We start from the raw sequence: 26921 nt of genomic DNA on the forward strand, positions 1-26921 counted from the left end.
TAATTTTTGCAGTTTATAATGTGACCCATAGATAACTTTTCTTGAAGTTTTGTTAGTAGATGCAATACACATTGAAGCAAAAATACAGTAGAGTCTGGAAGTATGTGCACTTGAAGCAGGACAGAGCTCCGATCCATGACTCGTAGTTATAGCTTGTTCGTTTCGTGATGGCAGTCACCAATGTACGACGGGAAGGGAAAGGAGAAAGTCCACGTCATAGCAGATGCACAGTATCAGATTTTCATTCCGATGAGTATGAATTCCATGCTTGAATTAGATGATACCTTATGAATTAATAAGGATGATAATGTGTGTCCTTAGCCTAAACATGGCACTCGCTTAAAAGTGCATCCTTTATGTGAATGAACTCATCCTAACTGTATTTCAGGGCGCTCGGGTCATGGAAGAGAACAGTCGGTGGATTTTTGGCTGCCGTAAAGGGATAAGTATTTTTAATTTTTACCATATTCTTCGTTAATTAACATAGTACATTGTGTTTTACAGAGATATTAAATAGGTTTAGTAGCAGTCATTAGCTTCTTATTTTGAATTTAAATAGCAATTTTTGGAAGTTACGACTCTCAGTGTTGGCACCAATATTGTTGAACTAGCCCCCATATTGTAGTCGATAAGAAATAGCGTAACATATATATATCTTGAACCGATAGCGTAAGGTATAAAGTAAAACTAGATAGCATAATACGAAGCACTGTATTAGAAATCTGTTAGCTTATTATAGTATTATCAATTAATCAAAAATAATATTATTAAAATTCATTGTTAATTAAATTGTATTTAAACGGAAATCATGACCCAGACTAGAGCTGTGAAGCAAAGATCACAGACTAGCAAGAGTGCTTTGACTTGGAGGAGAAATTAAGGGGTGGGGGCGATTCTCCAACGCATCACAGTCTCAAAATATGTGTGAAATATGAAATTTTTGCCGACCTTTCTAAAACAGGACATGATCTAGCCAAGAAGGATGCCTTTGTGTGTGCTAGGTGCAAAGACTGTGAAGAAATTAGACACCAACTCAGCATTCTGATGGGCATCTATGAGAGCTTGAGGTGTAGGGTAAATGCCCTCGAAGAAATTAATATGAGGAGCCCATCAAGCTCTCAGCTGCCCAGCTCAACATCATAGCTCACTCCTGTGCATCAGGCAAAACAGAGGCAATCTCCAAGGCAGAATGTGCTGGTCCCAGAGGAACTAGTTATTGTTGGTGACTCTATTGTCAGGGAGACGGGAAATATACTATGCAAGAACGATAGGTGGAACAGGATCAGGGTATGTCTGCCAGGGGCAAAAGTTTATGACGTTGTAGAGCAGATATCATCTTTTAAGGGCACAAAAGTTATGTTCTATATGTTGGAACTAATAACATTAAGAATAAGAGATCTGCAGATTTACTCAACAAGTACATGTCAATGTTGAAAAAAAGTCGTGAGTTAGAGTTGAATGTCAGTGTCTGCAATTCTGCCCAGACACGATAGGAGGGAGTATATGATGAAAGCCTTGTCGATCAATTTGGCACTGGAGAGATTGTGCAAGGATCGAGGGGTAGAATTTTTTTCAGCCTGGTCTCAGCTTGTTGACAGGAGAGACTGCTTCTACAGGGATGAGGTACACTTAAATAGAAAGGGTGCAAGAATATTTGCAGATGCTATCGAGGCAGTGTTAGGGTGGGTAAGAAAACTGCTAGTTTTGGGGAGGGGATACACAGACTAAAAGGTTAACAGTGGCCGCAGGCAGAGGCAAAAGTGATTCTTGCACTGCTTCTATTAGAATGAGCAGCAGCCTGGAAAGCAAGGTAATCGAGATTTCCAGAACTGCTGGGAGTCATAGTGGAACAATTAAATACATGGGCTGTGTTAGGGTAACTAAGAGTAGGAACAGGTGCATGTATACTTGCATGTGCACCAATGCTAGGAGTATAGTTAATAAATTTAATGAGCTTGAAATGCTAGTCAAGACATCAAAGGCAGATATTGTTGGGATATCAGAGATGTGGTGTCACACAGATATAAGCGGTGCAGAATTGGAATTTGGGGAGGACAATGTGTACAGGAATTATAGACAAGACAGGAAGGGAGGAGGGGTTATGCTGTTAGTTAAGAAACACACAAAATCTAAGGGAGTGCATCCAATTGATGTTGGTGGACAATGCAGTGTTGAGTCTGTTTGGTGTGAAATAAGCACTGGGAAAGGAAAAATAAGAGTAGGTGTGTGTAATAAGCCTAATGAATCTGATGAGTATAATGAGCAATTGTGCAGAGAAATAGAGTGGGTCAGTAAATCAGAATGTCTTATAATGGGGGAATTTAATTTTCCAGATATTGACTGGAACTTGTGGGTTGGTCACTCGCAAACTAGCAAGACTTTTGTGGATTTATTGGGACTGTTTTCTACAGCAACATGATCGAGAGGCAACCAGAGGGAGTAATACTCTTGATCTGATTATCAGCAGTGATTATTCATGTATTACGAATTTGCAGATAAAGGAACCACTGGATGGCAGTGATCACAATGTACTGATGTGGGAATTACTTAAAGATGTAACTACCATCAAGGCTAAAGGGAAGGGCTTTTGTTTTTGTAAAAGTCTCACAGTTTTTAAATTCTATACAGTGGAATCAACTGATGATGTTACCAATGTTGAATTCTAAATGGGAAGCCTTCAGGGACTTAATTTTGGAAGCTACTAGGCTTTTCATTCCAGCTAAGAAACTGCTCAAGGTTTAGGCATTCATTCATTCATTTAGATTAATGAGACTCGTGGCAGAGAAGAAAAATGTATGGGATGCATATAAAGTAGCAGGTGACACAGAAGCCTATGGCAGATATAAACTAGTCTGTAATCAAGTCACAAAGGAGGTTAGGGAGGCGAAGGCAGATTACGAGAAATCCTTGGCAAAGGATGCAAAGAAAAATCACAAAGAGTTCTTTACTTATGTAAACTCTAGAAGGAAAGGGATGAATCAGGTAGCTGATAAACTGAATGAGTATTTTGCATCTACATTCACACATGAGTAGTTATTCAATGAAGGTAGTGCCAGAAGTTTATCAAACTCCAACAGGGAGTTAAGTGATTTTATAATAACAGAGCAAAGTGGAGGAGAAATTGTTGAAGTTAAGCATAAGGAAGGCACCTGGGGTGGACGGGATCTATACAGTTATATTAAAGGAGGTAAGCAAACCCTTAGCCATAATTATATAAGTATATAAGTCCTTAGCCCTTGGACTCAGGGGAGGTCCCAATGGACTGGAGGTGTGCAAATGTATCACCTATTCACAAAGGGGGTTCAAAGGGTGACACAAGTAACTACAGACCTGTTAGTTTAACTGTGTTCCGGGAAAAATAATGGAATCACTGCTAGGGTGACACAAGTAACTACAGACCTGTTAGTTTAACTGCGTTCTGGGAAAAATAATGGAATCACTGGTTATAGCAGTGATTAGTGCAGTGTGGTCTTGAAAAAATATTCTGCTTTTTCTGAAAAAATACTTTTTTTCTTCCTGTTTTTTTTTGCAAAAAAATTTTTTTTTTTTTTCCTGTTTACAGTTAGCTGCAAATCAAAAGTTTTCAGCCTCGTACAAAATTTTCCGGTCATATCCTTATTAATAAGATGAATATAGGGGCTATTTTAATCCCACTGTACCAAACTGGGATTCTTCAAAATTTTATTAGAAAAACAAAGCAAAAAGGTTTTGAAAGATATTTTGAGTTATAGCTGGGTAAAACGAGTTAAATTTTTACATTGACATTAGATAATTTGTATAATTTTTTGTACAATGTGAATTATTACAATGTAAAGTTATTTTTCAGCAGATTTAATACTCATATGTAATTACTTTTTATAGCTCATGCACGATTAATGTTTCAAGAAGAAGTACTGGTACGTGATGCCATTGTTGCAGTAACTCTTATGGAGGTTTCAATGCAAGGATCTGCTCTAATTCATGGGGTGAATGCTCTCCATACAGCCTTTCCAGATAAACCAGAAAATGAGTATAAACAACAAGGTAAATAATTTTTTTGCTTTTTACTTATTAAGTCATCCCGTAAGTAATGTTCTTTTTATATTGCCAACTTGTTTTTAATTTATACATGTATGTGTGCACATCATATGGAATATTTATGTGCTAAGTTGGATAGATAGTCATCATTCTAAGTATAGGTTTTTCACAAGATGACTGTTTATTATTATTATTTTTTTATTTATTTTTTCATGATGAGGTATTCCAAGTTACAAAAGAGATGATATTAGAACACTTTAGAATATACCACCTTTTGAAATTAAGAAAGGGAATAGCATAGAAGAAGAGATATTAGAAAGGGAACAGCTATTTAACCCCCCCCCCCAAAGATGTGTATGATGAGGAAGCACTAAATTTAAGGAAATGCCAGTGGTGGTGGTTGTTCCAGGAGTTCAGGTCTAGTCAGAAGAAACACATCCTTCCTTGACCAGTTGCAGAAATATGTTTGAGCTTAACCAGTGAAGTGCATTGAGGCCATCCTCTTCAATTCCGTGATGACCTGCTAATAGCAACACTTGAAGATCCTGCTGTAAATTATAAAAACTTGCCCATAAGCTTAATTTGGTCCATTCTACCATTCATTGCCACTTGCAATGGCTGGAAAAAGTTGCAGACATGTTGTTACCAGGCAGTCTTAGAAATTGGATAAATGTTGCAGGTATTCGATTCTCATGAATTTCAAGTAGTGAGTTTGAAAATTAACTCATTACAGTTGATGAAAAATTAGGGCATTATTACTTCAACCATTTATCATTATTACAGCTAATTACTTGTCCCAGTTAAGTATATGACTCTACCTTTTCAATTATTGCTCTTTCAATCATTATATCCCTTTCTATGGCATACTTGTTCATCATTACTTTTGTTTTAGCCATATTCATCTTTAGACCAAAATCCTTACTAACTCTGTATAACTGATTAAAAGATTTTCCTCTAATTCTTTGGGATCATGGCTTATGACCACAATGTCATCTGCAAATCATAAATGGTTTAGGTACTCTCCATTCATATTGACTCCTTTCTGCGACTAGTCTAATCTTCTGAAAGCTTCCTCAAGGGCAGCAGTAAACAACTTCAGTGATAGTGTCTCCTTGTTGAACTCCTTTCTCGATTTTAAATTTCCTACTGTCTTTGTCTAGTCTAATAAAGGAGGTAGTGTTTTCATATATTTTCTTCAAAATCATAATATATGGGGTATCTATGTCTTGTCTTTCCAATGCCTGAAACATTACCTTATGCTGTATGGAGTCAAATGCCTTTTCATAATCCACAAATGCCAGGCATAATGGTGTTTTATGTTCATTTGTTTTCTCTATTAGCTGTGATATTACGTGAAGGTGATCCACAGTTGAGAATCCTGTCCTAAAGCCAGCTTGCCCTTTCCGTTGATTCTCATCAAGTATTCTTTCTTATCTGTTAGTAATGACCCTTGTGAGCAACTTGTAGATGTGGGATAACAAGCTAATTGGTCTATAATTTCCAATTTCTGATTTATCTCTTTTCTTATGCAGCAAAACTATGATTGCATTTTATTCCACTCCTTAGTCATCACACCTTTTCTAATGCATTTTGTGAAGAGTCTTGCCAGTTTTTGTATCATACCTCTTCCTCCCGATTTTAACAGCTCAACAGTAACTTCATCTTCCCCCAGGGCTTTCTGATTCTTCATTTTCTTCAATGCATGTAATTACCTCATCAGGAAGAATATCGGGTATGTCGTATGTATTAGCATTAGCATTAGTAGAGGCATTTGATGCAAGAAAGCAAGCTTATGCAGCATCAGCCAAAAAAAAAAAAACCACTCCCACTTCACCCCTCTGTTCGTTCAAAATACCTGTCCAGCTGAGCCTTAAACTTATTTAGGCTATCAACTTCCACGACAAGGGATGGAAGTCTGTTCCACCAACCAACCACTCGCTGGCTAAAGGCAAATTTCCGCACGTCTATCCTACATCTGTCTTTCCTCAATTTGAATTTATGCCCTCTCAGGTGATTATTCTGAGTGAGAGGAAGAATCCCATCAGCATTGAGCATGCTCAAACCATTCAATGCTTTATACACCTCTATCAGATCACCTCGCTGGTGCCTAGTCTCCAGACACTGTAATTTGCAAATCTTAAGCCTTTCTTCGTAAGAGCACCCCTTTGTTCCATTCACTAATCTTGTTGCCCTTCTCTGTACTCGTTCCAGCAGCTCTACATCCTTCTTGAAATGAGGCCTCCAGGCCTGTATACAGTACTCTAGGTGTGGCCTGACCATTGCCTTATACAAGGGAATAATCACCTCCTTATCCCTGCTAGAAAAATTCCTATATATCATTGACAATACACCATGAGCTACTCTTGCAGCCTGTCTGCACTGCTCAGAGAACTTCATATCTGCCTGCACAACCACCCCCAGGTCCCTTTCATTCTCTACCACTGTCAGTGTAGTACCACAGAGTTGATACGTTGCTCTGGGGTTGCTGTTTCCCATGTGTAGTACTTTACATTTGTCAATGTTAAACTTCATTTGCCACCTCTCAGCCCATCTGCTCAACCTTTCCAGATCCTGTTGCAGCAGCATAGCGTCAGTAGTGTCCTTGACAACCCTGCCTACCTTTGTATCGTCTGCAAACTTCGACATTTAAGCTTGATATACCATCATCAATATCATTTATGAATACAGAAAACAATAATGGACCCAACACTGAGCCCTGAGGGACTCCACTAATAACATTAGTCCACGACGAGCAGTTTCCATTGATTACCACTCTCTGTCTTCTCCCCCTCAGCCACCCCTTTATCCACAGCAGCAATTTGCCTCCAATGTCACACTGCTCCAATTTGTGCAGCAGTCTTTCATGTGCAACAGTATCAAAAGCCTTTCTAAGATCCAAGTATATAATATAAAAGTTATTCCCTGCATCCAGTTCCTTTGTGACTGCATCATAGTATCCAATCAAATTGGTCAGGCAAGACTTCCCCTTAACAAAACCATGCTGTGTCCGAGCTATAACTGAAGTCTTGTCTAAATGATCCTGCAGTGCTTCTTTAACTAGTGCCTCCATTAATTTTCCTGGAACAGAAGTTAAACTCACAGGTCTATAATTGCTTGTGTCAGCTTTTGATCCTCCTTTGTGAATTGGGGTCACATTTGCACATCTTCAGTCTGTGGGTACCTCCGCTGAGTCCAAGGAAGCTCTCATAATTATGGCTAAGGGTTTGCTTACTTCCTTTGCTGCCTCCTTTAATATAACTGGATAGATCCCATCCACCCCGGGTGCCTTTCTTGTGTTTATCTTCAACAATTTCTCCTCCACTTTACTCTCAGTTATTACAAGATTCTCTAGCTTACTGATAGAGTTGAATACACCTCTGGCTTTCCCCTCGCTAAATAACTCCTCATGTGTGAATGTCGATGCAAAATATTCATTTAGTTTGTTAGCTACCTGAGCAGGATCATCAACAGTTGACCCATCGATATCAAGTGGACCAATCTGATTCATCCCCTTCCTTCTAGAGTTTACATAAGTAAAGAACTCTTTGCTGTTTTTCTTTGCATCCCTTGCCAAAGATTTCTCGTAATCTGCCTTCGCCTGCCTAACCTCCTTTGTAACTTGGTTACAGATCAACTTGTATCTATCATAGGCTTCTGTGTCATGTGTTAATTTGTATGTATCCCATGCATGTTTCTTCTCTGCCATATGCCTCATCAGTTCATCTGACATCCATTTAGGCCTAAACCTTGAACAATATTTCTTAGTTGGTATGTAGAGTCTAGTAGCTTCCAAGATAAGTTCTTTGAATGCTTCCCATTTTGCATTTGCTGTTGGTAACATCATCAGTTGGTCCCACTGTATAGAATTTAAATACTGTCTCAGTCCATCGTAGTCGCCTTTACGAAAGCAATAACCCTTCCCTTTACCCCTAATGGTAGTTACCTCTTTGAGTAAATCCCACTTCAGCACACTGTGATCACTGCCACCTAGTGGTTCATTTATCTGCAGATTCTTAATGCATGAAGAATCACTGCTGATAATCAAATCAAGAGTATTCCTCCCTCTAGTTGCCTCCCGAACATGCTGATGTAGAAAACAATCATCCAATAAATCCACAAAAGCCTTGCTAGTGTGTGAGTGACCAGCCCCCAAATTCCAGTCAATATCTGGGAAATTAAAATCTCCCATTATAAGACTCTCTGATTTACTGGCCCACTCTATTTCCCTGTACAGTTTCTTATTATACTCATCAGAGTCATTAGGCCTATAGCACACTCCTACTCTCAATTTTGATCTCCCAATGCTTATGTCACACCAAACTGACTCGACACTGCACTGTCCAGCGATGTCCACTGGCTTCACTTCCTTGGATTTTATGTATTTCTTAACTAATAGCATAACCCCTCCTCCCTTCCTATCCAGTCTATCTTTTCTGTAGATGTTGTACTCCCCAAATTCCAGTTCTGCATTCCTTATATCTGTGTGACACCAAGTCTCTGATATCCCAACAATATCTGCCTTTGATGTTTTGAGCAATACCTCAAATTCATCAAATTTATTTACTAAACTCCTAGCATTGGTGTACACGCAAGTATACATGCACCTATTTCTATTCTTAGCTACCCTAACACAACCCATGTGTTTACTTGTACCGCAATGACTCCCAGCAGTCTCTGAAATATCCTGAATCTTGTTTTTCAGGCTTCTGCTCATTCCAATAGAAGTAGTGCAAGAATCACTTTCACCTCTGCCAGTGGCTACTGTTAATCTATTCGTCTTTGTATCCCCCCAAGCAAGCAGTTTTCCGACCCACCTAACACTGCCTCGATAGCATCAGCAAATATTCTTGCACCCTTTCTATTTAAGTGTATCCCATCCCTGTAGAAGCAATCCCTCCTGTTAACAAGTACAGTCCAGGCTGAAAAAAATTCTACCCCTTGAGCCTTGCACAATCTTTCCAGGGCCGAATTGATCGACAAGGCTCTCATCATATACTCCCTCCTATCGTGTCTGGGCAGAATTGCAGACACTTTCAAATTCAACCCTATTTCACGGCTTTTTTTCAACAGTGACCTGTACTTGTTAAGCAATTCTGCCGGTCTCCTACTCTTGATATCGTTAGTGCCCACGTGTACAACTATATCACCTTTTGTGCCCTTAAAAGATGATATCTGCTCTACAACGTCATCAACCTTTGCCCCTGGCAGACATACCCTGGTCCTGTTCCACCTATCCTTTTTACAACGCATGTTCCCCGTTTCCCTGACAATAGAGTCACCAACAACTACTAGTTCCTTTGGGACCAGCGCATTCTGCCTTGGGGGTTGCCGCTGTGTTTCACGATGACCAAGTGCAAGCTCTGGCGTTGATGTGGGCAGCTGAGAGCTTGATGGGCCCCTCAATTTAGTTTCTTCGAGGGCATCCACCCTGTCCTTCAAGCTCTCATATAGGCCCATAAGAACGCTGAGTTGTTGCCTGATTTCGATACACTCCTTGCATCGTGCACACACAAAGACATCCCCCATGGCAATATCATGTCCCGTACCTGAATGCTCCACAAACATCATGCAAGCTGTGCATTTTAGAAGGCTGTGATTCAGAAGGCAACTGCCCCCCTCAGTTCTCCTCTGAGCCACAGCACTTCCATTAGCTTGAGCCTTTTGTTTTGCTGCTCTGGTCTGAGTCATGATTACTTTTAATTTAAATAAAATTTCAATTTCAGTTTATAACCCTAACTTATCTCCCAACACAGTTATAACGGGATATATATTTTTTAGCGTCAAGTATTAATCAATCAGTCAAGTATTAATTATCTCCGAGTTCCCTTTATATAACTTCCGTATCAGTTATGTATTAATTAATTATGTTACGTTTGTAATCTAAGTCGGTATATGTATTTAGTTAAAGTGCAATTTAAATGCCAACGAAGTTCAACAAGTTTAATAGATTTTACCGATCGCTGAAAATATTATAACGTATACTATACTAACGCTATCTAGGTTCGATATATAACGATCGTATGACAAAGACAAAGGCGGAAGTTACGAACGGTAATCTATGGACACTTAAGTATTAATTAACTTTCAAATCTCGCTGTCCCAATTCAGAATAAACCAACGATCCTTACTAGGTCTATAAGCTACTTACAAAAAATAATTTGATGTAAAAAACATTCAATAAGTGGCTAAATTTGGCTAAAAAAACTTCTCGTTCAGCAGAGTTGTAACTTGTAACACGTGGATTTGATACCCTTACCGATACTTTTATGCAATTACAAGGCCGAGTAAAGAATAAATACACCAGATTAATCAGAAATATCACAAAATAATGCTATACTACTAAATTTAAATCAAAAGTTTTAGAAAAACAATAATTTCAATCAATAAATAAGAAAAATCCACTTAGCGGCTTTGAACACGTCTGGCCCCTACTAGCCTCGTCAGCAGACTATTTGTGATCCATCTTCCCCACTGCTGGTATCATTCCCCCGCTTCTTGTATAATTCTCTATAGTAGTCTTCTGCTATTTGAATTATGCCTTCTCTGCTATTTATAAGTTTCAGTATCATATTCAGTTTCAGTATCATTTGTCTTTCTGTATTACTGCTCTTAGCTGCTGATTTAAGTCCTTTGTTTTTCCTTAATGCTTGTTCTACTTTTTTTGTGTTAAATCTTCTTATGTCCTCTCTGAGTCTCTTTCTAATGGCTTTGCATAACTCAGTATACTAAATCTTCTCCTTGTCAGTGTTCTTACTCTTCATTTGTCGTCTTCAGTTCATCATGACAAGTGTTTCTTGACTAATTTTTTCTTCTTTGGGTTTTTTACCTATAGGTTTCTTGAGCCTTTTCACTTTCAGAAAGTGGTAATATTCCTCGTTGATATCTTGGTCCTGAGCAGTCTGCAGAAGCTCAAACTTGTTCTTAAGTTCCAGTACATACTGCTTTTTCTTCTCTTCTGTTAGCTCAGAGACCATATTATTTACTTGAGTCAGTTTTTTCCTTTGTTTTCTTATATCTATATCAAGTGTGCATCTTACCATTCTCTGATCACTTCCAACATTTACCTTGTTCAGGATGGTAACATCATTCATGATAAATCTTCTGTTAGTGAGGATGAAGTCGATTTCATTAGTTGTTAATTCATTTGGGATCTTCCATTTCCACTTTCTGTTCACCCTTTTCTTGTAAAAAGTGTTCATTACTGACATTCCTCGAGATTCTGCAAATTCCACAAGTCTTTCACCTCTTTCATTTCTTTCACCAATTCCCAAATTTCCTATGGTTCCCCTTTCTGCACTGTTTTGTCTCTCTCCAACCTTATTGAAGTCCCCCATAATGATAGTGTAGTGGGTTTTCTGGTCATCTAGAAGACTTTAAATTTCAGTGTACATTTCTTCAACCTCTTCATCATCATGGCTCGATGTTGGTGCATAAATCATTATAACCTTTAGCTTGTACCTCTTAAAAATCCTGAGTAGTAGTCTTGACACCTTTGGTGTTGTACTTTTGAATTCCAAAATGTTGTTTTTTATATCTTTTTGGACCAGAAAGCCAACTCCACCTTCACTCCTTTCACTGTTTCCATTGGTGTACAGCAGATTTCCACTTGATAAACTTATAAGTGATTCATTTCTTCTTGTTTCAGCCAAACTGATGATATTCCAATTCACATTTTCTAATTCCTTTTCCAGCTCTAATATCCTGTCTTCACCGATGAGCGATCTTATGTTGTAACAAGTACAGTGAAACTTCTCCTAACGGACACCTCTCTTTAACGGACATCTCTCTACAACGGACATTTTCAAATTCCCCAACTCACCTCTATTGGTTTTAACTTGTTTTCAGCTTCTGTCTAGCGGGCATTCTCTGTAACGGACGCGGACAGGCAATCTGCACTGTTTCGTTTAGATTAGCACTTAATTTGATCTCCCCATAACGGACTGCGGGAGAGCTCACGGCCCTTTTTCTAGGAACTTTTCTTCCACATATTGTCTCAATCTTGTGTTTATTTTCTATTTCCGATTCTCTGAATTTTATCAAGGTTTACGTCGCGGTTCTAAACCCTTTTTCAAGAATTTTAAGGCACATGTAAAACTTCTGATGAATTCGGTGTGTGCAGGGGGGGGGGATTTGGTCGGCCTTTCGTCTTTTCAGTTTTCAGTTTTGTTCAGTGTCATGTGAAGTGCACCATGTCTTCTCGTAAACATTTAACTTTAAAAGATAAAGTCGAACTCATTAATGCGTATGATTGGCAAAAAAATAGTGTTCGCAATCTCGCTGCAAAATTCCAAATCGGGAAGATGCAGGTAAGCGACATCCTAAAGAAAAAAAATGAACTGCTCAAACAATTTTGGCAACACGGAAATGATCATGTTCAAAAATGATTCCCGAAAACTGTTGGACTTCAAATTGACAATGTTACGTATGAGTGGTTTTGTCGGTGCACGTGCTAAAAAAATTCCCATTAATGGGCCTATTATTAGGGAAAAGGCTTTGGAGGTTGCGAAATCTATGGGAGTAAATGAGTTCAAAGCTTCTGTGGGATGGATAGACAAGTTCAAAACTCGGCATAAAATTTCTTGGAAAACCGTAAGTGGTGAAGGTGGATCTGTTGATACTGGGGTTGTAACAGAGTGGACCGTAAAATTGGAAGATTTATGTCGTGATTTTGAAGCTAAGGATATTTACAACTGTGATGAAACAGGGTTGTTTTTTAAAGCTCTTCCTGAAAAAACAATGAGTCTATAAAAACGAAAAGTGCCAGGGCGGAAAAATTTCTAAGGAACGCTTGACTGTACTATTGTGTACAAATATGCTGGGAGACTTTGAACAACCTCTTGTTATAGGAAAACCACAAAATCCTCGTTGTTTCAAGGGCATAAAGTTGAATCTTTTGAATGTTGACTGGAAGTCTAATAAAAAAGCGTGGATGACACGAGATATCATGAGCGAATGGATAAGTCACTTTAACCAAAACATGATTCGTCAAAACAGAAAAATTATTCTTTTCATGGATAATGCTGCATCTCACCCGCACATTGAATTGTCCAACATTCAAATCGTTTTTCTGCCACCAAACACATCTGCAGAGTGTCAGCCCTTGGATCAAGGGATAATAAAAAATTTTAAACTTTACTACAGAAAACGTGTTTTAAGACATCTCATTGCAAACATGAACGATGTAACATGTGCGAGTGACCTTGCAAAGAAACTCAGCATCCTAGATGCAATTCAATGGATTTCCTCTTCAGTAAATGCAATTAGAAAACAAAGTGTCGTGAACTGTTTTGTAAAGTCTGGCTTCTCAAACACAAAAATTGAAGTTGTGAACAGCAATGTGGAGCACCAAGAAGAACAAGAACTTCAACATCTATTGATAATGTACGATACTTCAGCTACAAGTGACCCTGGCTACAAAGATATAGACTCGAACCTCACTACAGAAGATGGTGCTCTAGATATCAATGACATTATCATCGATATTTTTCAAGAAGTTCCTCATGAGGATGAAGAAATGGAAGGAGGTCATTCTGTCGAAGAACATATTAACGACGAACCACCGATGAAAATAGAAGAAGCGCTCATACAAATCAATCGTTTAAAAATGTTTTTCGCCGCTGAAGAAGATACTGAAGGACTTTCGATGGTTTCTTCACTGCAAACAAATGTTGAAAACAAAATTATCAGCCGGAAGAAGGTGCAGAAGAAAATAAGTGATTACTGTATGTATTTTTCTTTAGATAAAGTCATAATATGCATAGCACAATTGTATGTATATTATTTACAAAAATATTGTGCAAAATCTGTATATAATTTAATTTAATTTTACATTAAACGTTTAACGATTTTTCTTTATCTCTTGTGTATGTAATTGTATATTATTTACAAAAATATTGTGCAAAATCTGTATATATTTTAATTTAATTTTACATTAAACGTTTAACGATTTTTCTTTCTTTCTTTTTTTTTTTTTTCTCCCTCAGACTTCTTGTTAGCGGACACTTCTCTCTAATGGACAGATTTTCGTTCCCCATGGCTGTCCGTTAAAGGGAAGTTTCACTGTATATCCATGTAAATGATATCAAAATTATTTTTTTGCATCCAGTTCCTTTGTGACCACATCATAGTATCCAATCAAATTGGCCAAACACAACTTCCCACTTAACAAACCCATGCTGTGTCTAGATGATCCTGCAATACTTCTTTGGCCAGTGACTCCATTATTTTCTCCGTAACAGAAGTTAAACTAACAGGTCTGTAATTACTCATGTTACCCTTTGATCCACCCTTTGTGAATTGAGGGTTGTGTTTGCACATCTCAGTCGGGTCCTCCCCTGAGTCCAAGGTTATTGTCATAAGTATGACTAAGGGTTTGCTAACTTCCTTTGCCACCTCCTTTAATATAACTGGATAAAACCCATCCACCCCAGGTGCCTTTCTTATGTTTAACTTCAACAATTTATCCTCCCACTTTGCTCTCTGTTATTACAAAATCATTTAGCTTCCTGTTAGGGTTTAATAAGCTTCTGTCCTCCACTTACCTACAGAATTCCTCATGTGTGAATGTAGATGCAAAATATTTCGGTTTTTCAGTTATCTGAGCAGGATCATCAACAGTCAAACCATCGACATTAAGTGGACCAATCTGATTCATCCCCTTCCATCTAAAGTTTATATAAGTAAAGAAGCATATAAATAAGTATATAAGTAAAAAACAGCAAAGTCTTTGCTGTTTTTTTTTTTTTTTTGAATTCTTTGCCAAAGATTTCTCCAAATCTGTCTTTGCTTGCCTAACCTCATTTGTGCCTTGATTACAGACTTGTAATCTGTACCTTGATTACTGACAGAGAAGCCTATGGTAGATTATATCTACCATAGGCTTCTCTGTCACCTGATAATTTATATGCATCCCATGCATTTTTCTTCTCTCTCACGAGTCTCGCTAGTTCATCTGATATCCATTTAGGCCAAAAACCTTGAACAGTATTTCTTAGTTGGTATGAAAAGCCTAGTAGCTTCCAAGATTAATTCCTTGTATGCTTCCCATTTAGAATTTGCTGTTGGTAACATCATCAGTTGGTCTCAGTATATAGAATTTAAAAATTGTCTAAGACTACTTTCGTCACCCTTACGAAAGTAAAAACCCTTCCCTTTACCCCTGATAGCAGTTACATCTTTAAGTAAATCCCACATCAGTGCACTGTGATCACTGCCACCTAGTGGTTCCTTTATCTGTAGAATATTAATGCATGAATAATCACTGCTGATGTAAAACTTTAGTTAAAAAATATTACATATTGTGTATATGTGGACTGTTGCTTTATAATCGAAAATACTCTTAATAACAGAAAATATGAAATAGCTAATGAACTTTAGTTAAAAATATATACTGGAAGATATTTGAGGGTGTGGCTAAATAGGCACTTCTTTTCTTTAAAATAGGTGTCTTGAAGTAAAGAGATCATGAAGCTGGTCAAATTAATAACATATTTTAGTATTTATTTCTTTTTATAGCTATATTTTAATACTGGATTACTGAAAAATCCAATCATAATATTTAGAAGTAAATAGTAACATCTTACTACTTAATAATTTTTAATAACATACAGTAGAGCATCGATAATCCGAATATCATTAATTCGGAATGTCAATAATCCGAATGAAAAAGCATTTATTTTATTTTATGCTGGTGCCATAAAATAATTACAGTAAACCCTGGTTATTGTGAACACATTTGCGAATTGAATTTTGATTCTATTCAACAGCAATTTTAATTACAAAAATCAGAGGAATATTATCCACACGCTAATTTTTTATTTATTAATTATTATTATTTAGTTATTTATTTATTTTTTGTTTTTATCATTGTTTTGTTCGGATTTTTTTTTTTTTTTTTTTTGGCTGGTGCAGCATAAGCCATAGGCTTTCTTGCACCATGCGGCCGTTACTAATACTATAAAAATGTAGATATAAAGCACAAATTTACATCTTGTTTTCTGTTACCAATTAAACAAAATTAAATGATATGCGAAAATCGGAAGAATATTATTCACAGTTTAGCAAAATAAAAATAAATTTGCACTTGCGTACATAGGTTATTATTATTATTATTATTATTATTATTAGCCATATTGTGCAAGGAAGCCTGAGGCTTATGCTGCACCAGCCAAAAAAAATTTCTGAGTTACCCTGTGTGTGTGTGTGTGTGTGTGTGTGAGAGAGAGAGAGAGAGAGAGAGAGAGAGAGAGAGAGAGAGAGAGAGAGAGAAGTAGAAGGAAATCACCAAGAAAGAGAAGAATGATGATAATCCAGCTGAGGACCCTGGGTGCGCCAAGCCCATACTCACCAGATGTGAGCCCCTGGGATGAACATCGACGAGGAATATTACAACTTTCTGAAAGTGATAAAGCCCAAGAAACCTATAGGGAAAAAGAAATCCAAAGTACCAACTTTGGAAAAAGTACCAACACTAACCAGCAGATCCTTTAACTCCTGTACGGTCCGTGGTTGAGACGCCGCTGATCGGAGTTGCTGTTCCAACACAAACAGCAGATGCTCGATGGGATTATATCTTGGGAATTTGGAGGCCAGGGCAATAGCTGAAAATCTTCCTCATGTTCCGCAAACCAGTCTCGAACAATCCGGGCGGTGTGGCATGGCACATTATCCTGCTGGCAATAGTCTTCCCCTCCGGCACCACCAGAGGGGAAACCATTGCCATGAAAGGGTGTACCTGGTTAGCAATGATGTTTAGGTAGGTGGTAGATGTCACACTGCCTGGCACATGGATGACTGGACCCAGGGTATCCCAGCAGGACATTGCTCAAAGCATGACACTGCTGCCACTGGCTTGTTTTTGTCCCATGGTACATCCGGGCACCATCACTTCCCCAGGTAAACGATGCACATGTACCCGGCCTTTCACATGGTGCAACAGGAAATGTGATTCATTGGACCAGATGACCTTTTTCCATTCGCTGAAAGTCCAGTTTCGATGCTCGCATGTCCATTGTAGGCGCTGTCACCGCTGAACCGTGGTTAGCACAGGCACTTGGAGCAGCCTGTGGCTAAGCAGCCCAATTTTCAGCAGGGTTTGATGTACTGTGTGTTGTGACACATTACTCCCGTCACCAGCATTCCAATTACCGGCTAGTTGCATCACAGTCGCCCTTCTGTTGCCACATACCATCTGGGAGAGCCTTCACTCACCTCGAGCACCGATGGGCCATGGTACTCCAACACCCCTCCAGAGGTTCGTAGGTTCCCCTCCTTGGATAAATTTCAGTAGGTACTAACCACGGCTGACTGTAAGCACCCCACCAGCCGTGCTGTTTCGGATACGCTCTGATCCAGTCGTCTGGCCTTTGCAATTTGGCCTTTGTCAAACTCACTTAAGTCCGCTGCCTTTCCCATCTGTAGTAACACTGATTAACGGAGCTCAGTATCAGGTGTTTTTTATACCGTGTCCCGACCCACGCACGTGCTGTAGTTCTCCTGCAGTTGCTTCGATTTGCATAATGACTTGCTGGTCATAATGTTTTGGCTCATCAGTGTATCTTCTCTGTGTTGCTAATCCTGTTAGACTTCTGTGGAGACTGATGACTAGACTGCTATGATAAACTAATCAGGATATAACAAAAAACTGTAGCCAGATTAGCTATTCAGTGCAAAGATAAGTAGAAAGTTTAATTTGTAGTGTGGTGTGGAAACTCTAGTTTTGCCTTGTCTTACAAAAAAAAAACATGAAAGAGCATATCTCTGTTGATTTTTCATAATAAAAATGTTTAAAATTGGCAAGATCATTTGTCATCAGTTTATGTATATGTTATGGCTTAACTCTCTATCATACTTGGCATTGATTGCTTATCATAATTTCTTCTCTGGATATTAGAGAAATTCAATTTAATTATTTATTATGATATTTTAATTTTATTTCTATTTATTATTATTATTTTTTTAATTTTCACATAAGCACATTTAAACTTTGTTTTGTTCAGATTCATTATTTTATTCCTGAAGCTTTGCACTGTAATATAGAGCTTTACTCCGATTGTTTTTTGTATATTGCTTTGTTCTTTGTGTTATATTCTATATAGATATTAGAAAACTTAAGGAATAGAGATTAATAAATAAAAGGTAATAAATCAAATGTATAAATAAAAGAAAAGTTTTTTTTTTTTTTTTAGCTACACTTGTTTTGCAACATTTGGGACTAAATGACATTCTGAAAGAGGAAATGGAAAGAATTAAAACTGGCTATTGTACTTTTAACATTGAGAGATTCACTCAGTTTACTGGGCAACATGCATTCTCTCAGAAATCAGGAAACCATGGTAAAAGCACTTTGAATAAAAATAAAACATTTCTGTCATGCAAAATGGATGCACAGTTAAGTGTAGATATATCTCCCTCACCAAATAAATCACATTCAAAGAATGCAGTCCCAGATTTACTTCAAATTCCAGCCAAAATTACTGCAACTAAAGGTCAGCAAGGTTCACAGTTTCAAACCACTTCTTATACTCCTGAAGTATCTGACATTAAGGAAAATACAGTAAAGAAAAGATTCCATACAAAAAGAAAATTACAACACTCAGTTAAGCCATCAAAGTGTTATAAAAATGGTGAAAATTCTCAATATTTGAAAGACTCACTTGACAGCATCAATGATAACAGTGAAGTCACATTATCAAATGAATCTGCCCATCAGATATCCACTCCTGACTCCACAGAATGTCTCAAATCCTCAGCCTTAAAATCAATAGATGTGGTTACACATTTGGAGGCTTTTAAATATAAACCACGACTGAATATTATGCCTTCCACAGTGAATTCAAATATTCAGAAAACTAATCAAGGTGTATTTTTAAGCAAACATTCAATTCGAAGTAATGGCAACACATCAGGTATATATTCAGTGCCATCCCTTTCTTCACAGCAGTTACCAGTAACCTTAGCGTCTGTATCACCTGCAGTTAATTGCCCTGTAACTACATCTGTTCCTGCTGTTACTACTACCACTACTACTCTCATCACCGAAAAAGTTAAAACAGATAGCATTATAACTTCTAATAAAATTAGAAAATCCCAACTCTTGCCTGGATCAGAAGGAAATGATAAAATTAGTTGTCTCCTGAATAAGTCCAAAGTGTCACCAACTGTACTGTCAAAGCTTCAGAAATTTGCTTTCTCTAACATAGAAGATGGAAGCATCAATGTAAACACTATGCATAAACTTAATGAAAATAAACAGAACTTAGTTGATGCTAGAAATATTCAGCAAATAAAGGAAGGGATTAGTAAAACAACTTCTAAAATAGAATGTTCTCCAAAACTTCACAATAAACAAGTTAATGTGGCTTCTAAGAAACTCTTGACACAGATATTTAGCACAGGTGAAGATATAGATGATCTAGACTTGAATTTATAAATAAAATTAAAATTTTCAAATAAATTAATTTCAGAATTTTATGCAGAGTTTCAGGTGGCCTGTTATTGTTACCTTCAAGGATAACCTATATTTTGAATACGTTTACAAGAGGGAGTTGCATCTCAATATGTTAAAATCATAATATAATAATCTTATTATCATGCTAAATATGTAATTTGTAAATATGGATTTTTAAGAAATTTTATGAGAAAACAACCTCTGAGATGTGCATTGTTGTTTTCCCATGCTATTTCACATTACCAAGCAACTTTCTATTAAAAATAAAAAATTAAAAATTTAAAAAAACTATTAGAATTTGTGAAATTTTTAATTTTTGTATATTTTAGTTTGTATTATAAATATGTAGAAAAATTCCTGGAAAGTCACTAATTAAAACTTTTTTTTTTGGACTTACAACTTTTAAGTTGAAAGTCCAAACAAAAAGTTTTAATTAATGAAGAAGTGACCACTTGTGTTGTTGCAATTTCAGAAATGTGAACTGGGGCATTGTCTTAAAGCATTCTAACACCCTTGGACAGCATACGCCTACATGTTTTGATTTTCTCCTGTAATTTTGTGAGTAAGTTGGCATAATAGGCTGTAATTGTTCTACCTTTTGGTAGGTAATCAGTCATTATTACGCCTTCCTCATCCCAAAACACTATAAGCAAGACCATTCCTGCCGAGGCTTGGATCCCTTGCCTTCTTGGCGGTGGGGAACCATGATGTCTCCATTCTATGGACCGCTTTTTACTTTCAGGGTCGAAATGGTTGTTGTTATTGTTATTTGGTTTTTAGGAGCATTAGCAACTAAGGCCATATTGCTCCGGGGATATGCAGTGGTCATTTCCTGACCTTTTCGCATCCTCCATATTTGGTGGTCATGGGCTTGAACCCCGGTCTAGAAGCATGTGTTACACACTGCTGTTCTTGGCTACGGAGGTGCCGTCGAAATGGTGTATCCAACTTTAATCCTGAGTGATTAGATGAGAGAAAACGTCTTCCTCATTTTTTTGGCACACGGCTAACAACTCTTGTGATTTCTGTTGTCGATCAGCCTTCTGGAAACCAGTCAATAATCAGGGAATCCATCTTGCACTCTATTTCCGTAAATGGAGTTGGTCACGAAGGATTGTTTCAACAGAGCCCACACTTGAGGTTGTCACAGACATTTTATCAGGTATGCTAGACAGGTGTGAACCAATGTAAGCAGGGGTCCAGGTGTGGTGCCCACACCACATGGAAGAATGCCACCCCCCTCTGTGTTACCAGGCAATAGTAGGTGGTAGATGACTCTCATCAACCGGTGCAATACCACCACTTTGCTTATTGGAGGCTTCAAGTGGTGGAATCCATGTTAAGTCTCCAGAGCTAAGTTCCGATAAACCCTTCCCCCCACCTCTTCCATCATGCACTACGACTGATGACTTTTGAGGTTATGATTAACATCATGGCGAGATCCAATCTTCCTTACATTTCGAGAGCACAGCTCTAAAACGGTGTTTGGAGACCGGCCGCTTGTTAGAACACTGGACCGAACCTATTGGTAACTCTTTAGGAGGCTTCCAGATCAGCTAGTGTATAATCTTGCTACCTCTACTCTGTCAGATAGTGAATGGAGGGAGTCTGAGTAGTGTGTATGTGGGGGGGGGGGGCATTTTCGAGGCCACATTATGTCAAGGATCTGGGTATATTCTTACCATGTGTATGCCATATCCAAAAATTTCATTACGTCATACAGCAACATGCTGCATGAAGTAATACATTTTTTTCTTACTACTGAATACACCATGAATTGTCAAACTAATAGAGTAAGCTTATCAGTGAAAAGATCTAAACCTCCCAAACACTTCCTAGTTCATTTCACAAATAAATGTGGTCTCAATTCTAATCTCAAAGATGTCAATTTCCACTTGCAGTCTGTCAAACCCCATGTACTTTTTCTGACAGAATCTCAGTTTTCTGTTGATTCAACTACAGCTCATCTCAGTTGCCCAAATTATTTGTATATGATTCCTTTCGCCTCAAAGGTGGTACTTATGCATATGTCCGTTCCGATATTCCCTGCCAGAGACTTGGTAATTTGGAATCTCCTCTTTTCGATCTTCTCTGTCTTAAAATCTCTCTACCTCATTGTGTCAAATTCATCTGTTGTCTCTACCATTCTCCCAACTCCACTTGGGACTCTTTGACTTCCTCTCTTTGTAACTTGAATTTTTCCAGTCCAACTTTCCTAACAGTGAGGTAATTTTCCTTAGTGATTTTAATGTTCACAACTCCAGCTGGCTTCCGTTTTCTAGTCACACCGACCCAGCTGGTCGAGATGCTGAGGCTTTTGCAATTACTAATGACCTTGCACGGATTGTTCAATTACCTACAAGGATACCAGACAATCCTAACCATACATTCAACACGCTTGATCTTTTTCTCACAAACAACTCTTCTAAGTACACAGTCAAAGTGAGTGGTCCTTTAGGCACCTCAGATCACAACTTGGTGATTGTCTCTTCTCCAGTGGAGCCTTTAACTCGTTGCTATTCCCAACCTCGTATTGTTTGGCATTACAAGAATGAAAAATGGGATGAACTGCAAGATTTCTTTTCTTGTTTTCCTTGGTCGGATTACTGTTTCAAAACTTCTAATGTCAACGTTTGCTCAGATGGTGTCAGTAAAATTATTCTTGTAGGAATGGAATCCTTTATTCCACTCTCCACTTTAAAATCTCATCCTTTATCAAAACCTTGGTTTTCCAATAAATGTGCTAAGGCTGTTCAAGAGAAGAACATTGCATATCGTAATTGGCTTGTTTCCAATTCTTCAGTTTCATTTTCTGCCTACACCAAAGCTCGCAACAATTGTAAAGCAGTTATTAATCAGTCCAAACTAGAGTTTGAACAGGCTAAGAGTAGAAAACTTGCTTCTTGCCCTAATGGTAGCCGAGCATTCTGGTCTCTTGCCAAAACTTTAACAAGTACAGGTCACTGTTGAACAAAAGCCGAGAATTAGGGTTGAATTTGAAAGTGTCTGCAATTCTGCCCAGACACGATAGGAGGGAGTATATGATGAGAGCCTTGTCGATCAATTCGGCCCTGGAAAGATTGTGCAAGGCTCAAGGGGTAGAATTTTTTTCAGCCTGGACTGTACTTGTTAACAGGAGGGATTGCTTCTACAGGGATGGGATACACTTAAATAGAAAGGGTGCAAGAATATTTGCTGATGCTATCGAGGCAGTGTTAGGTGGGTCGGAAAACTGCTAGCTTGGGGGGAGACAAAGACCAATAGATTGACAGTAGCCACTGGCAGAGGTGAAAGAGATTCTTGCACTGCTTCTATTAGAATGAGCAGAAGCCTGAAAAACAAGATGCATGGTATTTCAGAGACTGCTGGGAGCCATTGCGGTACAAGTAAACACATGGGTTGTGTTAGGGTAGCTAAGAATAGAAACAGGTGCAGGTATACTTGCGTGTACACCAATGCTAGGAGTTTAGTAAATAAATTTGATGAATTTGAGGTATTGCTCAAAACATCAAAGGCAGATATTGTTGGGATATCAGAGACGTGGTGTCACACAGATATAAGGGATGCAGAACTGCAATTTGGGGAGTACGTCTACAGAAAGGATAGACTGGATAGGAAGGGGGGAGGGGTTATGCTATTAGTTAAGAAACACATAAAAACCAAGGAAGTGAAGCCAGTCGACATCGCTGGACAGTGCAGTGTTGAGTCAGTTTGGTGTGACATAAGCATTGGGAGATCAAAATTGAGAGTAGGAGTGTGCTATAGGCCTAATGACTCTGATGAGTATAATAAGGAACTGTACAGGGAAATAGAGTGGGCCAGTAAATCAGAGAGTCTTATAATGGGAGATTTTAATTTCCCAGATATTGACTGGAATTTGGGGGCTGGTTACTCACACATTAGCAGGGCTTTTGTGGATTTATTGGATGATTGTTTTCTACATCAGCATGTTCGGGAGGCAACTAGAGGGAGTAATACTCTTGATTTGATTATCAGCAGTGATTCTTCATGCATTAAGAATCTGCAGATAAATGAACCACTAGGTGGCAGTGATCACAGTGTGCTGAAGTGGGATTTACTGAAAGAGGTAACTACCATTAGGGGTAAAGGGAAGGGTTATTGCTTCCGTAAAGGCGACTACGATGGACTGAGACAGTATTTAAATTCTATACAGTGGGACCAACTGATGATGTTACCAACAGCAAATTCAAAATGGGAAGCATTCAAAGAACTTATCTTGGAAGCTACTAGGCTTTACATACCAACTAAGAAATATTGTTCAAGGTTTAGGCCAAAATGGATGTCAGATGAACTAATGAGGCATATGGCAGAGAAGAAAAATGCATGGGATACTTACAAATTAACACATGACACAGAAGCCTATGATAGATACAAGTTGATATGCAACCAAGTTACAAAGGAGGTTAGGCAGGCGAAGGCAGATTACGAGAGATCCTTGGCAAGGGATGCGAAGAAAAACAGCAAAGAGTTCTTTACTTATGTAAACTCTAGAAGGAAGGGGATGAATCAGATTGGTCCACTTGATATTGATGGGTCAAATGTTGATGATCCTGCTCAGGTAGCTAACAAACTAAATGACTATTTTGCACCGACATTCACACATGAGGAGTTATTCAGCAAGGGGAATGCCAGAGGTGTATTCAACTCTAGCAGTAAGCTACAGAATCTTGAAATAACTCGGAGTAAAGTGGAGGAGAAACTGTTGAAGATAAACACAAGAAAGGCACTCGGGGTGGATGGGATCTATCCAGTTATATTAACGGAGGCAGCAAAGGAAGTAAGCAAACCCTTAGCCATAATTATGAGAGCTTCCTTGGACTCAGGGGAGGTACCCATAGACTGGAAATGTGCAAATGTGACCCCCAATTCACAAAGGAGGATCAAAGGCTGACACAAGTAATTATAGACCTGTGAGCTTAACTTCTGTTCCAGGAAAATTAATGGAGGCACTGGTTAAAGAAGCACTGCAGGATCATTTAGACAAGACTTCAGTTATAGCTCAGACACAGCATGGTTTTGTTAAGGGGAAGTCTTGCCTGACCAACTTGATTGGATACTATGATGCAGTCACAAAAGAACTGGATGCAGGGAATAACTTTGATATTATATACTTGGATCTTAGAAAGGCTTTTGATACAGTTGCACATGGAAGACTGCTACACAAATTGGAGCAGTGTGACATTGGAGGCAAATTGCTGCTATGGATAAAGGAGTGGTTGAGGGGGAGAAGACAGAGAGTGGTAATCAATGGACACTGCTCATCGTGGACTAATGTTATTAGTGGAGTCCCTCAGGGCTCAGTGTTGGGTCCATTATTGTTTTCTGTATTTATAAATGATATTGATGATGGTATATCAAGCTTAAATGTCGAAGTTTGCAGATGATACAAAGGTTGGCAGGGTTGTCAAGGACACTACTGACACTATGCTGCTGCAACAGGATCTGGAAAGGTTGAGCAGATGGGCTGAGAGGTGGCAAATGAAGTTTAACATTGACAAATGTAAAGTACTACACATGGGAAACAGCAACCCCAGAGCAACGTATCAACTCTGTGGTACTACACTGACAGTGGTAGAGAATGAAAGGGACTTGGGGGTGATTGTGCAGGCAGATATGAAGTTCTCTGAGCAGTGCAGACGGGCTGCAAGAGTAGCTCATGGAGTATTGTCAATGATATACAGGAATTTTTCCAGCAGGGATAAGGAGGTGATTATTCCATTGTATAAGGCAATGGTCAGGCCACACCTAGAGTACTGTATACAGGTCTGGAGGCCTCATTTCAAGAATAATGTAGAGCTGCTGGAACGAGTACAGAGAAGGGCAACAAGATTAGTGAATGGAACAAAGGGGTGCTCTTACGAAGAAAGGCTTAAGTTTTGCAAATTACAGTGTCTGGAGACTAGGCACCAGCGAGGTGATCTGATAGAGGTGTATAAAGCCTTGAATGGTTTAAGCATGCTCAATGCTGATGGGATTCTTCCTCTAGCTCAGAAAAATCACCTGAGAGGGCATAAATTCAAATTGAGGAAAGACAGATGTAGGATAGACGTGGGGAAATTTGCCTTTAGCCAGCGGGTGGTTGGTTGGTGGAACAGACTGCCATCCCTTGTGGTGGAGGTTGATAGCCTAAATAAGTTTAAGGCTCAGCTGGACAGGTATTTTGAACGAACAGAGGGGTGAAGTGGAAGTGGGTTTTTTTTTTTTTTTTTTTGGCTGATGCTGCATAAGCTTGCTTTCTTGCATCAAATGCCTCTGCTAATGCTAATGCTAACTATTGGCCGCAACTTTTGCCCACCTCTGTCAAAATCAGATGGTTCTGTTGTCACTTCAGCCAAGGATAAAGCTGACATGCTAGCATCCCATTTTTCTTCCAACTCATGTATTAATGATCTTGGTAAAGCACCTCCCACCATTCAATGCCTCCTGTGGTCTTATGTCAAAAGTTTGTCAGAAGGATTTTCACAAATCTTGATGCAAAGAAAACTCCAGGTCCTGATGGTATTAGTAGTAGCAGTAATAGTAGTAGTGGCATATGATGCAAGAAAGCAAGTGTATGAGCTTATGCAGCATCAGCCAAAAAAAAAAAAAAAAAAAAAATATCACACCATTCCCTCCAAATGCCTGTCCAGTTCCTCCTTAAATTTATTTAACCTATCAACTTCCACAACGACAGATGGAAGTTTGTTCCCGCAATTAACCACCCGCTGACTAAAGGCAAATTTCCGCACATTGTTCTGAAAACCTGTGCTCCTGAACTTACTCCTGTTCTTTGCCGCCTTTTTTCACTTCCTTATTCCAAAGGTGTTTTTCCTTCTGCTTGGAAATTTGCTCATATCCATCCAGTTCCTAAAAAGGGTGACAAATCCCTCCCATCCAATTATTGTCCCATTCCATTTACTTCTACTCTTTCTAAAGTAATGGAGAAATCAATTAACCACCAACTCTTAAACTACCTAGAAACCTTCCGTCTGATCAACGATCGCCAGTATGGATTCCATCAGTGTCGATCCACTGGTAGTATTCCGGCTTATGTTATTCATTTATGGACAAATTGAATGGAAAAGTTTGGTGAAACACAAGCAGTTGCTCTTGACATCTCAAAGGCTTTTGATCGTGTTTGGCATAAAGGTCTTCTATACAAGCTTCCATCTTACGGTTTTCCAACTGTTTTTTTTTTTTTAATTAGTTATCCAGTTTTCTCTCTGATCGTTCACTGAGGGTGATGGTAGATGGCCTTCTATCTTCTACCTTCTCCACTAATGCTGGTGTCCCTGAGGTTCAGTTCCTTCCCTCGCTCTTTTCCTCTCGTATATTAATGACCTTCCATTGACTAGAAATCCTATATATAGTTTTGCCGATGGTAGCACATTGCATTCCACTTTCCATTTTGAGAAACCTTGCCCTGCTCAATCAGCTTCAACTTCTCGAATATCTG

At 38.6% G+C, this 26921-nt stretch overlaps 1 protein-coding gene across 1 annotated transcript in view; it reads left to right on the forward strand.

Moving 5' to 3' along the window:
- Window positions 1–19447, forward strand: part of LOC150089220 (uncharacterized) — a 221521-nt gene extending 202074 nt beyond the window's left edge. The window contains exons 16-17 of the mRNA XM_090389912.1: window positions 3862–4023; window positions 18204–19447. Of these exons, the coding sequence (XP_090246038.1) occupies window positions 3862–4023; window positions 18204–19447 (1406 nt within the window). The remainder of the gene's footprint in view (window positions 1–3861; window positions 4024–18203) is intronic.
- The last annotated feature ends 7474 nt before the right edge of the window (window positions 19448–26921 follow it).

The sequence above is a fragment of the Mastigoproctus giganteus genome, chromosome 2 (assembly GCF_048544385.1).
Source record: "Mastigoproctus giganteus isolate SK-2022 chromosome 2, ASM4854438v1, whole genome shotgun sequence".
In the NCBI taxonomy this organism is placed as follows: Eukaryota; Metazoa; Arthropoda; class Arachnida; order Uropygi; family Thelyphonidae; genus Mastigoproctus; species Mastigoproctus giganteus.